At 45.0% G+C, this 14,498-nt stretch overlaps 1 protein-coding gene and 1 pseudogene across 1 annotated transcript in view; one reads left to right on the top strand and one right to left on the bottom strand.

Annotated features, from left to right (window-relative positions):
- The window catches only part of LOC147453579 (uncharacterized), an 88,641-nt gene extending 74,449 nt beyond the window's left edge, over positions 1-14,192 (top strand). The window contains exons 7-8 of the mRNA XM_086515739.1: positions 12,969-13,017; positions 13,096-14,192. Of these exons, the coding sequence (XP_086371865.1) occupies positions 12,969-13,017; positions 13,096-13,260 (214 nt within the window). The 3' untranslated portion in view covers positions 13,261-14,192. The remainder of the gene's footprint in view (positions 1-12,968; positions 13,018-13,095) is intronic.
- Positions 8,548-10,808, bottom strand: LOC147453580 (uncharacterized; annotated as a pseudogene).
- Positions 14,193-14,498: the final 306 nt, after the last annotated feature.

Genomic DNA, 14,498 nt, shown 5'->3' with positions numbered 1-14,498 from the left:
AGAACGTCACTCGCGTGCCCTGAACACCCCTATCATTGCAAACGAAGTTTGCCAATGCTCGTTGTAATGGCAATATCCCGTCCGGGTGTCAGTCGAACTATCTTTGCTTGTGGCGTTAGTCTGTCGGGTGTAATTCCAAATCGAGCCGCCAATTCCAAGTGAAAAGAAGTTGGCCTTGGCTCCTTCAAAAGAGCTTCCTGATCCTTCACTTTGCCCCAAAAAGCGGCAAAGTTTCTAGTTTCATTCATTTGATTCGGTTCAGTTCCCACGCAATGTGGTACCGGTTCTGCTTTTCCATCTGCCTTTTCTGCCACGTTTCTCAGCTGCTCTCGAACTCTCAGGCCTGTTGTAGTCCTTATCATTCTGTTCTTTCTGTGCCTTTTTAGGGCACTTCGCGAAGATATGTCCATGTTCCCCACATCCAAAGCACTTCCCCTCTCTGATGAAGCGAGCTCTCTACTCAGGAGTAAGCTTGGGTCGTGCATCCTTTTTCTTTGGGTTGCTCTTTTTCTTTCTACTTTCATTCCCAGAAATCTGTTCGGCTCGTTGTGTCATGGCCTCATCTGTGGGGTAGGTCAGATTGCCAGAGTGGATGGCAAAGCCCCTTTTCGCATGACTATCAACTCCTGAATAGAAGCTGACTTCTGCTCCAAGCAGTGATCTCGGATCTCTGTAGGTAGACCCAAGGTGAACCGCTCAATCTGTTCTCTGAACGAGATCTTCTTGAATGAAGAGGCGGGTAGAAAAGAGCTCTAGAATCTTTCGCAGTAAGCATTTATTGTATCTCTCTTGGTCATCCGAAGATGGTTCCAAGCAGCTCGTATATCACGTTCATACTCTTGTGTCAACCAAGAAGAAATAAAAAGTTTCTTAAATTTCAGCCATTTAACTGGCGCAGTCTTGTTTAAAAGAAGCGTGGACCACCAAGTTCGAGCATTCCCCTTAAAGTAAGAGGAAGCTCTCCGAATCTTGGAGTGCTTTGAGTAGCGTCCTCCTGCGAAAGCGATGTCAAACTGCTGTATAAAAGACAAAGCCTTCGAAGCATCTGAGTATCCTGAAAAAGTATCAAATTTGATCGACTGTCCACCTTCCTTATGTTGGAATTAGGGTTGCAGAGAAACGCACACAGATTGGAGAAGACGAAGGAAGCTCAAGGTACACAATAGAGAGTGTGTTACTTAGTGTGCAATGGAAAAGATGGATAGCCCTAGAGTGATGGGCGTATATACAATGCACGGGGGGAAAAACCTCCTAAAGAGGGAAAAAATGCCCCGGCGGTCCTAGTGTGTTCACACACATCACTACCACATGTATATGGTAACAAATCCCCCCTCGAGTGATGCGGTGAACGAGAGCTGGCACATGAGTAAAGGGAAGTGCCATGCCCTAAGGACATGATCAGTCCACAAAGGAGAGTAAGCCCAAAGCTTTGCAGAAAGCTTCAAGCTTCTCACGAGACAATGCCTTTTTGAAAAGATCTGCAAGGTTGTCCTGTGTTGGCACATAAGCCAAGATGATCTCTCCTGCTGAGAGCCTCTCCCTGACATAGTGGTAATGCACCTCAATGTGCTTTGTGCGAGCATGAACAACTGGGTTCCTCGCAACTGCCAATGCGCTGTGACTGTCAGTGTAGATAGTGTTGGCAGTGTCCTGTCCAACACCCAAATCAGCCATAAGGCGTCTGAGCCATACACACTCAAACGTAGCTGTGAAGATTGCCCTATACTCAGCCTCACAACTCGAAGTCGCCACAGTAGGTTGCTTCTTGCTCAACCATGATATACATGAAGTGCCAAGCATGAAACAAAAACCACTTGTGGACACTCTCGTGTCAAAACAACCAGCCTAATCTGAGTCCGAAAAAGCATGTAAGTCTGGCGGCAATGATCCCCCCTTGGGATAAAACAAGCCAAGATGTAAAGTGCCACTAAGGTAGCGGAAAATCCTCTTGACAGCCTGCCAGTGCTTAGACCCTTGGCTATGCATAAATCTGCTGACCTGTGAGACTGCAAACTGAATATCCAGCCTCATGTTGCATACATAAATGAGGCAGCCAACAGCAGTTTGATAAAGAGTGACATCAGCAGGATCGCCAGCATCATGTAGACTCAACTTCAAACCTGTTTCCATGGGAGTGGCAATAGGTTTGCAATCCTCAAGTCCAAACTTACATAGCAATGTCTCTATGTAACTTTTCTGACATAAGGCAATACCACCATCACACTGCTTAAACTGTATACCCAAGTAATGATGCAACAGCCCCAAATCTTTCATCTGGAAAGTAGCATTCAAATCAGCTTTAAATTCAGCAATATGTCTCTCATTTGGTCCAGTGATCAGCAAATCATCAACATAAAGAACCACAATGAGAAGTACATCACCCTCACGCTTTACATACAATGTGCTTTCTGTTGGACTGTTACGAAAGCCTTGTTTGACCAAATGAGTGTCAGCTTTCTCATACCAAGCACGAGGAGATTGCTTCAACCCATTCAATGCCTTGTTACATTTGCACACTTTGTCTTCTTGTCCTTTTATGACAAAACCGCGAGGCTGCGTTACATAAACTTCCTCAAATATGTCACCATTCATGAAAGCAGTAACAATGTCTGATTGATGTACATCCCAACCAAAATGAGCTGCCAATGCACGTAGAAAACGCACAGTAGTCATACGACAAGTGGGAGCAAAAGTCTCTTCATAATCTATGCCTTTTTGCTGTGCATAACTCTTTGCAACAAGTCAAGCCTTATGGCGATCAATCTCACCATCCGGCTTGTGTTTCAACTTGTAAACCCACTTCGTATCAATGGCCTTTTTGCCAGGAGGCAAATCACATAAAGTCCATGTGTCATTTTCTATGAGTGCATCATATTCTGATTGCATGGCAGCCATCCAATTTTCTAAATTCTGTGCTTCATCAAAAGACAGAGGCTCCTCAACATCATGTAAGCTAGACACAGCCAAAGCATAACAATCTGATGCATAAGATGCATGGCGAGAGCCTGAACGAGTACGACTAGACAAAGGTGCATCCAATTTATTGTCTCGCAAAGTGTGCACCAGCCATTTTGGCATACCTCTAGCCTGCTCATTTTCAGCCCTTTACTCATCAAGTACATCATGTACATCTGCATCAGTATAATAGGCTAATCTAAAACATTTTCAGAAACCCCCATAGGCTGTACATTTGCCTCATTGGAACTTACATTCGTATTTCCACCACTGAAAAGAGGCAACAAAGTGTCATAAATGTCCTGTGAGCTTACATCACTGTCTCTAGTACATGACAGCAAGGGCTGAACAGAATCTTCCACAAGCACTACATCCCGTGAAACCAGAATACGTTTTGTTTGCGGATGATACAACCTGTAACCTTTGCTTTCAGCACTATAACCAACAAAAATACATTTGACAGCCTTATCATCCAATTTTCTGCGTTGCACTTGTGGCACCAAAGCATATGCCAAACAGCCAAAAACACGCATGTGCTCAATAGAAGGTTTTCTATCATGCCATGCTTCATATGGAGTAATAGACTACGAAGCTTTCGTAGGACACCTGTTAAGTACATAAGTGGCACACATGATGGCCTCAAGCCAAAAATAATGCGGCAAAGCTTGACTTTTGACCATACACCGTGCCATTTCCCTCAGTGACCTGTTTTTTCTCTCAGCAACACCATTTTGCTAAGGTGTATAAGGCACTGTACATTGGTGTTTTATCCCACGACTAGCCAGAAATGCATTAAATTCATGAGACATATACTCCCCCCCTCGATCGGAACGGAGGGTGCCCATAGTACATTTCAAGACATTTTCAGCCATAGCCAGAAATTGTTTGAAGCACATAAAAACTTCGGACTTCGCTTTAAGCGGAAATACCCACGCATGCCTGGAGTAATCATGAATGAAAGTCACGAAGTACAGGTAATTGCCCAAGGACGGAGTTTGCATGGGTCCACAAACATCACTATGCACAAGCTGCAACCTGCATGTGGCCCTAACTGAACCATCCTTTGGAAACTTAGAACGCTGCATTTTACCCAGAATACAGCCTTCACAATTATATTTGACAGGTGCTTCAAGAGGCGGCAAAGAAGCAACCATATCAGATTTTTGCAAACGCAACAAACTGGCAAAATTCAGATGACCAAAACGTGCATGCCAAAGTTTTGCATCTGAAATAGCCCTTGAATCTGCAACAGCATTTCCAAAATTTTGTCCACACTTGTCATACAAGGTGAGCTTATACAGCCCACGGCACAAATGCCCAGATGCAACAATTTCATCACCAAAACTGAGATCATGAACTGTACATCTATCATCCACAAATTTGACTACAAGTCCAAGTCTAGCAAGTGCGGATACAGACAAGAGATTCCTCTTGATCCCAGGTACATAAAGTGCATCAACAAGTGTGAAGGAGTTGCCATTAGTAGCAGTGAGCACAATCTTTCCAACTCCCTGAACTGGATAAGAGGCGTTGTTGGCACAAGTGACTGAATTCCCATGAGGGACAGACTCGAGGGAGGTAAACAATTCATGATGTGAGGTAATGTGCTTTGTAGCACCACTGTCGAAATACCACACATGTGAATCTGCAGCAACTGACAAGCATGCATCATGGACAGCAGGATTGTAAGTGCACTCTGCGCTAAAAGCCCATTCTGCATCAACATCAGCATTACAGTCTCCTTTCACAGAAGACTCAACAATGGCTGCATTTGTAGTGGAACCAGCATTTGCAGTGGAACCACCCTCTTTCTTCTTATCCTCTTTGGCTTTACATTAGCTTTACAATAATGGCAACGCATCTTCTTTTTGCCCTTGTCACCAGAATTTCCAGACGAATTGATGTCAGCAAAAGCATTAGGAACAGAATTTTTGCCACTCGCAGCAGAACCATAAGAAGTGGCTGCATTACTGTTACCACCCTTTCTTTGAGAAGCAATAAAAGCCTGTTCAACTGCACGCTGCCTAGTCCTGTTTTTTCTGGAAAGTGACTCTTGCAACAACAATGTGCATAATGCATCAAACTTGACAACTTCTAGATTTCCTTGGGTCATAAGTCTCCAAGTACTAGCAAAAGTCTGGTAAGAATTTGGTAAGGCATCAAGAACAGTCTGCACAAGGGAACTATCTGAAATGACTTCTCTTGCAGAAATAAGTTGCTCATTGATATCCTTGACACTAGCAAGGAAAGTGTCCATATCATCTTCCTCATGCATAATCTTCGACTCCAACTCTTTACGCAGCAAAGCAATTTTAGCCTCATTGCGACTTGCATAAAGACCAGCCAAAATATCCCAAGCCTGTTTTGCAGATTTTGCTGAACGGATGTGAGGAACAATGGTGCGCTTCACAGACAACGCAATTAATGCATGAGCCTGCGCATCCTTAACATCCCAACGAGCTTGTTCTGCCGTAGGCAAAACAACTCTAACAGAAGCAATCGTTGCAGCAGGACCTGCAACATCCTCAACATCGCCTACATCTTCAGAACCAGGACCTACATCAATGCCCTGCACAATGTTCCAGACGCCCTTTGACACAAGAACATGTTGCATCATATAAGCCCACATAGGGTAGTTGTCCCCATCTAACCTGTCCTCAGCAGCAAACATTTTGAACACATCTGTGTTGTTGTTGTCAGCCATGGTAAATGCTGCACCTGATGTGAAAACTGTCTGAAAATAGGAGAAACGGAGCGGGAACAACACGTGCTATATAGCACAAACCGTAGAAGACTATAAGGCACCTGTTATGCAGAAAACGGCACTGACAGAAATTCTACACAAAATGACGAAATAGCTTGTGCAGTACTGCCTGTAGTGGAAACGGAGGCCGAAATGAGTCCAAATCAAAAATTTGAGCGTACCAAGCTCTACGAGCTTTCTCAAAGTATTTGTCGACCTGCGAACACTTGCCAAAGCTCTCTGAAATCGGAGAAAGTGAGCAGGCGTGTGCTGGAGCAGCTGGCGACTAAGCCCGGAAGGACGCAACCTGCTCTGATACCAATCGTTGGAATTAGGGTTGCAGAGAAACGCACACAGCTTGGAGAAGGCAAAGGAAGCTTGAGGGATACAATAGAGAGTGTGTTACTTAGTGTGCAATGGAAAAGATGGATAGCCCTAGAGTGATGGGCGTATATACAATGCACGGGGAAAAAAACCTCCTAAAGAGGGAAAAAATGCCCCGGCGGTCCTAGTGTGTTCACACACATCACTACCACATGTATATGGTAACACCTTAAACTCTCGGACTTTCTTACTTTATCTTCCAGTAAGTCATACTGGTTGGCTTTATGAAAATTCTTCTTGTTCGCATAAAAGTTTACGTCATCGGAGTCTAAACTGTCTGTAGACGAGTCCTTTGTAGAACTGTCACTCACTGGGCGAGATTTAGACTTCTTTGCCTTTTTCTTGCCCTTTCCGAAGCGTTGTTTCTTGCTTCGCTTTTTGCCTTTTCTGTCTTCTTCGCTCGAATTTGAAGAGCTAGAAGAACTGTCAAAAGAAGAAGAAGAAGAAGAAGAAGAAGAGGAAGAACTGGGTGCTCCTTCAAAGTAAACACGCTTCTTCTGTTTCTTTGCTTTGTCAAATGTCGACCGACGACCCAAATAACCCGGGAAGTCAGTGCCCTTTTTCTGCTTTTGCCGTGCTTTTTGGTTTTCTTTTGTGCGTCAAAAAGCTGAACCTCTTCTAATTCCTTCTCTGAATATTTCTTGTGAACAGAAGGTTTCTTGAGAGCAGGTTTCGGGAGTGTTGTAGTGGTTTTCTGTCGCTGCTCGTGCACTTCCTCAAAAGAAGTCTCGCTCATAGATTTTGCAAATTTTGGATCCTTCGCAAAATTGAGTATCATCTTTGTTGCATCGCCGATCAATTGACGACGCTCCATCTCTCGTCGCTCTGCCTGAGTAGGCCGAGGCGGGCCATACTCTTTGCCGGAATTTTCGTTGTGATCCCTGTCCGCATCTCCAGATGCAGAGGGAGTCGACTGATCCTTGCGTGAAGCCATAGGTGCTGCGGGAGAAAAAAAATTGGGGATCGGATTTCCGGTAGAAGAGAAATCGGCCGTGCTCTGATACCACTGTAACAGACTCGGACACTCCAAGTCGAGAATCAATCACAACAGCATCAAATAACCACTTCAAAACAATTCACAGATCACAATAGATTTGCACTGGCCCAGCGAAGTTCCGTGCCTAGAGATATTGGCCCCAAAGATTGGCGCCCCTTTCGGTATTTCTTTATGTATTAATCAATGATCAAAGTACAAGAGAGCAGTTAGGGTTTCACTCTCAGACTCTACGTCTAGATGCTCTGCAGAGTGAGCCCTGATCCGCATATTTATTTATAAGGGATGCCCAAAAGCAGAGCCCCAAAAGCTTTCAAAAATAAAAGCAAAATTTCCCTCTCTCAAGAGAGTAAAATAAAGCAGTCAATTTCTCTCTCTCTCTTCTCGCAAATTGCGTCGCCCATAGGGCTGCTTTTCAGCTCCGCAATTTCCGCCGAAATACTGTACTGCTGCAACGTGGCATTTAAGCCGCCTATGTTAGGGTTTCCAACCACATTAGGGTTTCAGCCAGCAGTTAGGGTTAGGGTTTCCAGAAATTAGGATTTTTGTAAATTAGGGTTTCTGGCAGAAATTAGGGTTTCTGCTGTCGGTAGCCATGTCATCACTTTGTGACACTTACCCATTATATCCCCACACACACCCACATTGTGTTGTATTAGCCCTCAGTCACTACTTTCACCCCCCTACTCATATCCTACACAGTTCCAACTAGTTGCTTAGTTCACATCTAGCAGTTTAGGATTCTAGTTCACTTCCAAAACCTCCGTGCTAATAATAAAGCTCCCGATAGCCTTTGCATGAAACCACTACCCAAGCTCTTCTCAATGCCAAGTTGGTTAGCCTTCACATACAATACCAACTTGATTGTTTCGACGTTTATATACAAGCCCAAACCCTCTTAGTAGAAAATCTCGAAAAGTTTTTTGATTTCTTCCATGAGGTAGTAGAAGAACGCTTGGAGGATCTTGTTAAAAAACTCTCACCCATATCCTTCCCTAGAGTTCAACCCGAAACTTGGGCTAATCAACTAGTGGAGTGGAAACATTCTTCTCTTCTAGAGTTAGACTCTTTTATTCAAAACTCCATCCTACAAGCGCATTTGGCTAGTTCTATTGAATCAGCGGCTCACAACGCAAGAAAAAGAACCCAGGAGACCCTCTTTGCTGAAGCAATGGCTTTACCTAAAGAAGACACCGTTAGTGAGCTCGTTCAACATGAAGTTACCACTCAAATGAGCAAACTCCTCTCCCAAAAGACACCTTTGAACTTTTGTAAACCCCCTTCCTCTAAAAAACCTTTTGCTTGTAATAAATTCACTCCCTCACAACCTTCATCTTCCCTTGCTAAACATAAAGCCCCCTTTGGAAAATACCCCCGCCAACCATTCAAAAAACCTAATAATACTTCTTCCTCTCTCTCCCCCTTTCCCTCCACCACCTTGCTTAAAAAAAAACCCCTCCTCTTTAGGCCTTTTACCCCCACCCATTCCGCATTTGCTCAAAACTCCCAATTATCCCCTTAATACCCTACTAGTTCCAGCCACCCTTCTCCACCCTTTTGCCTCTTCTCCCTAATTCTCCCCATCCTCCATCCAACCTTCCTGTTTTCAAAAAACCTACAATGGAGGAGGAAGTAGTTGTTGAGCACCCTACTTCATGGGTCCATTTGCTCTTTTCAAAACCCCCCCTTTTTCCTTTTCTTTGGACCCCTCCTCCCTCTTCACCAACCTACTTACCCACTACACCCCGCTCATCTCCTTCTCCTTCCCCTTATGGTGTTGCTAAAAGAAGATACAAATATTGGCTCCCTCTTACTAACCCATCTCTTTTTAAGGTGATTATTATCGGAAATCAAACGATTTATGAGTTAGAAAACAAAGTCACTAACTTAGCTTGCCACAACTTCTCTAATCGTACTCTCTCTCATCATGAAAAGAAGCTTCTTGGTTTAGGCCTTAAATATATTCCTCCTCCCTCCCATCCTCTCTCCTCTCTTTTGCACTCTTTTTTTTTCCCAAGAAAAAGATCCTTCTATTAGTTAATGAAACTACCCATAGGGCTACAACCACCTCTTCAAGAGAGAGCTACAACAACCATGATGGGGAGACTCTCCCAATGAATAAACAGCATTTGTACAGTGAGGCCAAATCAAGAGATGGGAGGAGGGAAAAGCCACACAAGTGGTCGGTAGTGCCATCGAGTACACCTTGGACCATGTTGTAGAAAGGCCCAGGACGCCAGAGTCGAAGGAAAGCCTCTTTGCGCTCCTGCATGCGGTCGGAGCTGCCCTGTAGTCTCTCGAACTGTCCTCTGAGAGTGTGGATCAGCTCTAGCCAAAGATCACGAACAGTCTCTGCTGGTGGCACAGGGCGAGCCTCAAAGATGCGGAAGCAATGGGCCCGCCAGATGAACCAGAGTGTCAGGCCACTAATGAGCTCCCAACACTCCTCTCTCACTGCAACACTCCTGTGGAGTAAGCTCTGTGGTGGCAGGCTGGAGTGTAGGTCGCCCCCCCTGCATCACTATCATCCTACTGGTGGAAGATAGCTCAAACTGAAGTGCTAGGCCCGTGAGGGTGGACCAAGCCGCTGCTCCCCAAGTGTACTGTCGAGCCGTGGAGAGAGCAGGCATCAACCGAAGAACACGAAGCCACACCTGCTGTGCCAAAGGACAGTCCCAAAGACAATGACGCTGACTCTCCACAAGATGGTCACAAGCTGCACATGCGGCCGAGAGACCACTATGCACTAACCAACTCCCAGCTGCTGTAGCTCTATGTGCGACTAGCCACTGAAACAAGGTGACTCGCCTCGGCTGTCTGGAGTCCAACAACCTCTCCCAAAAGGCTGCCAAGAACTCAGCTGTGAGACCCTCCTTCTGCCAATGAGGTGTTGCAACAGGGCGAGCCTCTCTCTGTGCTGCTAGTATGTGACGTCCCAGTCGAACAGTGTATTGAAAGAACGGGACACCTGGGTGGTCTGCAGAAGAGAAAGGGTCCCTCCAAAGCCACTCTCTAGGATCCCACTGTACTCGTGCCGGTGGACAGCACTCCCAAGCCCACAGTCTCCAGTGTCCAGTCTCAAGAGCTGCTGGGTCAGGATCGATGACACAAGTCCTTCCACAGATGCCCACCACTCGGATCCTCTGAAAACAACACTCTGCCACCTGCGGGGCCTCTACTGCAACTCGCTATAAGCGTCCCTCACCTTGTAACTCGAAAAAAAGGCATGGAGCAGTCTCTAAGCAGGCCCGAACTGAGATGAGAACCTCCAATCGTGTGAAGGCTCCCATCCACCGGGGTGCTACTGGCTCGAGAGGTGTAAGCCACTAAGCTGGAACTGCCTCTGAGATGTCCTGGCACATGCTCTGTACCCCTCTCATGCCCTGTAGCTCGAAAAAAAGGGATGAAACAGTCTCTGAGCAGGCCGGGACTGAGATGAGAACCTCCAGTCATGTGAAGGCTCCCATCCACCTGGGTACTACTGGCTCGAGAGGTGTGAGCTAAGCGTCCCTCACCCTGTAACTCGAAAAAAAGGGATGGAACAGTCTCTGAGCAGGCCCGAATTGAGATAAGAACCTCCCTGTTAGCTGGAAACCCTGCAACTCCTCTGACAAGCCTGAAAAATCTAACCAGTCACCTAGAGAGCGCGTTGGACCCGCTGCCATGGGACCCCAGAGAAAATTGATTGTCCCTCGGAAATTTTTGAGCTAACTTGAGCTGTTTTGCAGACATGTTGTAATCGCAGACGATTATTCTCTTTCAAGAAGGGCAGATGTCACAAACTGCTGACGTGTCATAGCCCTGAAGAAGGGATCCAACTTGCAAATGTTGGCCGAGGGGCCTAAACCGTAAGAAGAACAAGTAACAGAAGAAGAAGTCCTACCAACTTATGGGGACCCCGTCCGATGGGGCCCCAAGTGACATAAAGGATTAAAATAAAGGAGGACCCACACACACACACTGAAAGTCTTGTGCAGCACAGTTGTTGACGTGGCAGCTGTACGAAAAAACCCGAAAATTGTGCTGACATGATGACGTGGCAAACTATACGGATTTCCGCATTCTTGCGTTGATTGCTATACAGAATTCTGTGATTTACACTCGCAGTTTTTCTTTGACATTGCTTTTGGACGAGAAGCTTTTAAGTTTGAAGGCTTTTCAGGTAAAACTGCTTTTGGGGCCTAGGGCCTTTAAATATGAGGTTAGGGCTCATTCTCTGGCATGCTTCCTGGAGAAGATACAGAGTCTGGAGTATCGGCTTGTACTGCGTTGATGCAATATAAAGAAATACCGAAAGGGGCGCCAAGGTTTGGGGCCAATACTCTCTGGGGTGGAATTCCGCCACTACGTGTCGCGTGTCGTCTCTCTTTCAGTTCAATTGTTATTGAAGTGCTAAAAGTCTGTTCAGTACCTGTTCTTTTCTATTGGCACGTGGTGCCCGTCTCGACATCTTGTGACACTAACAAATGAATTGAAAGAGATAGACGACACGGGCGCTCCTTTTGGTATTTCTTTATATTACTTGCACTTGGTACAATTTTGTTGTCCATACAGGCGTGCCACATCATCAAGTGGCTGCACATGTGGGTTCTGCTTTATATAATCTCTTTAAGTTACCTTTGCCCCATCGCACGGTGTCCCATAAGTTGGTGGGGACTCTTCCTTAAAAATAGGCCACTCGGCAAGACCTTGCAAGTTGGTAAAACTTCTTCTGCTGCTTCTTCTAGGGTTTAGGCCCCTCAGCCGAGATTTGCAGGTTGGCTCCGTTCTTGAGTGGCTTGACACGTCAGCAGTTTGCGGCTTGACATGCCAACAGTTTGTGACGCTCTCTCTGTCTGTCTCATTAATGTGCAATTTCGTTCTGATTGTGGAAAGTCCAGTTCTTGATTGAAAGTGGCGAGTAAAGAGTTTTTTTCTTTTAGTTTTGTTGGTAATTTTATCTCAAATTCGAAGGAGCACCCTTCTTGGGCCCCTAGAACGTGGGAGCATCTTCTTTGTGTTGCTGGGAACAATTAACATTAGAAATGGAATGAAAAATTGCATAATTCAAGTGTTTTGAATGGTTCATGTAACACGGCATTCCCGTTCTGTACCTTTGGCCCCTTAACCGTTCTAGACCCTCCCCATTCCGCATTTCCTTTAACTTTGAAACAGCTATGCCAACTGCTTCTCCAGAGCCCGACAAGGCTTTTGAAGATATTATTATCCCTTCATTTAGCTCAAATAAAGATGGAATTCCTCTTGTCTGTATGACACAATATGAGAAGAATTCCCACCTCTTGGATTTGGTAAAAATGTACATGTTAGGAGATGTGAGAGATCAAGAACTAAAGAAATAGTAATTGGTATTTAATTTATACTTATATGGTCGCTGAGGATGATCGGAATTTTTTGTGTATCTATTGTGGGGATGTTCGTTTTAATAGAAGATTCTTTTCTTTTGCGGGGGGGGGGGGGGGGGGGGGGGGGAGAGAGAGAGAGAGAGAGAGATTCCATTAGTGTCCTCGGAGGTCAAATGTGACTTATGGGACCAGAAGAAACATATCATGTGGGTTGTGTGACGCTGATAGTGACTCTCAATGCTTAAGGATTGTGGAAATGAGCGTCACAAATGAGAGGCCACATTGTGGTTGGGAGAGGAATATGTGGGTTTCTCATGGCTTAAAATGTGGGGAAAGCAAGCTCTAATGTGACCAAAAGCTGAGCACTCAAGTAGGTTGTGATACTCCTATTTGCAAATTTATTGGGGGGCATAAAGTGCATAGTCGATGAGACTCCTCACTGGTGTCCCAGCGCCTTGTCCAATCACTCTTCTGTATAATCACCTATTAAACTTATCAGCATGGGCAAGGCAAAAACTTCAAGTGAGGATTAATGGTTTAATATCTGCAGCCTTGCTGACTTGGAGAAGGAGAATGGTCTATTACTCCGGGATAAGGAGGTAAAACTTCAAACCTTTGTTATGGCAATCAGCTTTCAAGTTTCTGTACGTGACTGGTACTGATTGGATTTGTTGCAGCAAGTTTTTCATGATGCGGAAGAGATGGGAAGAAGGTTTAGAGAACGTCTCTCTGAACAAGAGAAAAGGATTTATGGTGTGACAGGCAGTGTGATTGGCCTTCGTTATCAAGATCCAGAGATTGCCAACCTCGGTTGGCTGCGAATTGGAAATGCTTTGAGCTAGAGTGGCAAATATGGTCTTGTTCTTTGGTGAAGAAGGTTGATTCTCGTTGAAGTAATGAGGGCTTTAGAGGAAGGCATCAATTTGCATTTTGCTGATCAAGCAAAGTCCAGTTAAACTTGTGCATGCCGACAACACAGAGATGGAAGAGATTAGCTGCATTTATCTGTATTCAGACTGCAGAGTATCTTCCAGCTTCATGGTCTCACGCTAAGGATGGAGTGGTATAACAGCAAATTTCTTGGCTTCATGTGTGTGGGACTCTCCCTTGGCAGAACTACGATGGTTGCCAGGAAAAGAATCTGGGAAGCCTTATGGAGGCTTGGATCCCTGCTTTCTACTTGATTTTCATACACTGGAGGCTATAGGACCAGTACACGAGCCAGTGTCATAGGAATCCTGGACTTCATGACTGATGGGGCATTGCTAACTCTTATAGAAAGTCATGGTTGACCCACGGCCAAGTCCTACAACCCATACTAGGTACGACTTCAGAGCTTTGCCTGCCCATAATAGTCAAGTTTCAAAAAAGAATGAGCAATTTCTGAAACAGGAAGTTGAATTTACGAGCTAACGGGCCACATTTGTTGTTCAACTCTCGGATGCAGTATCTTATGTGCTTTGCTATGCTGGTAAATGCAGAGCAAGAATGGCTGAACGTTTAGTCATGTAGAGGTGTAGTTTCTGCTTTGTAGCACTATAAATAAGTGTTCAAGAAGGCCACAAGTTGACACCATTGCTCGAGGCTAACATGTAACTTCTTTGCTCGAGGCAGGTATGCCTCCAGTAATGTTTATAGTCCACTTTGTAACAAGCTGATTCTGAAGACAGTTTCCTGCTACCTTGAGCAAGTCCTCTGCTACTTTGTTGAACTGTATAATAACCTGTCTTCTGTGACGGAGAAGTAGATGAGTGTGAATACCATTTTTCACTTTTTCTTGGTGTTTAAAGGTGTTCATTTCATGCATGATTAGCTGCTAAAATCCCTTCTTTTATGGGTGAAAGTTTGTTGTTTTTACTTTATAATGGCATTTGATACATCAAAGCAAATCTCATAGTTCGCGGACTTCTTGAAAAGGGTTAGTGTCAATTTGAAGACGGCTATCATCCAATAGAACAGACAGACCATGGAAGAGCTCGCCACCACATACTTTAAAGAAACCAATCTAACGAGCTCAAGCACTAATTGGAAAGGTTTTTGAAAATTAAGAGGCCATAGCCGGAAGTGTGACTGACTTGTA

This window comes from Adiantum capillus-veneris, chromosome 7, assembly GCF_014529385.1.
Source record: "Adiantum capillus-veneris isolate H3 chromosome 7, ASM1452938v2, whole genome shotgun sequence".
Classification (NCBI taxonomy): Eukaryota; Viridiplantae; Streptophyta; class Polypodiopsida; order Polypodiales; family Pteridaceae; genus Adiantum; species Adiantum capillus-veneris.
Note: the sequence above shows the minus strand (reverse complement) of the source record. Positions and strands in the feature narration are given on the sequence as shown.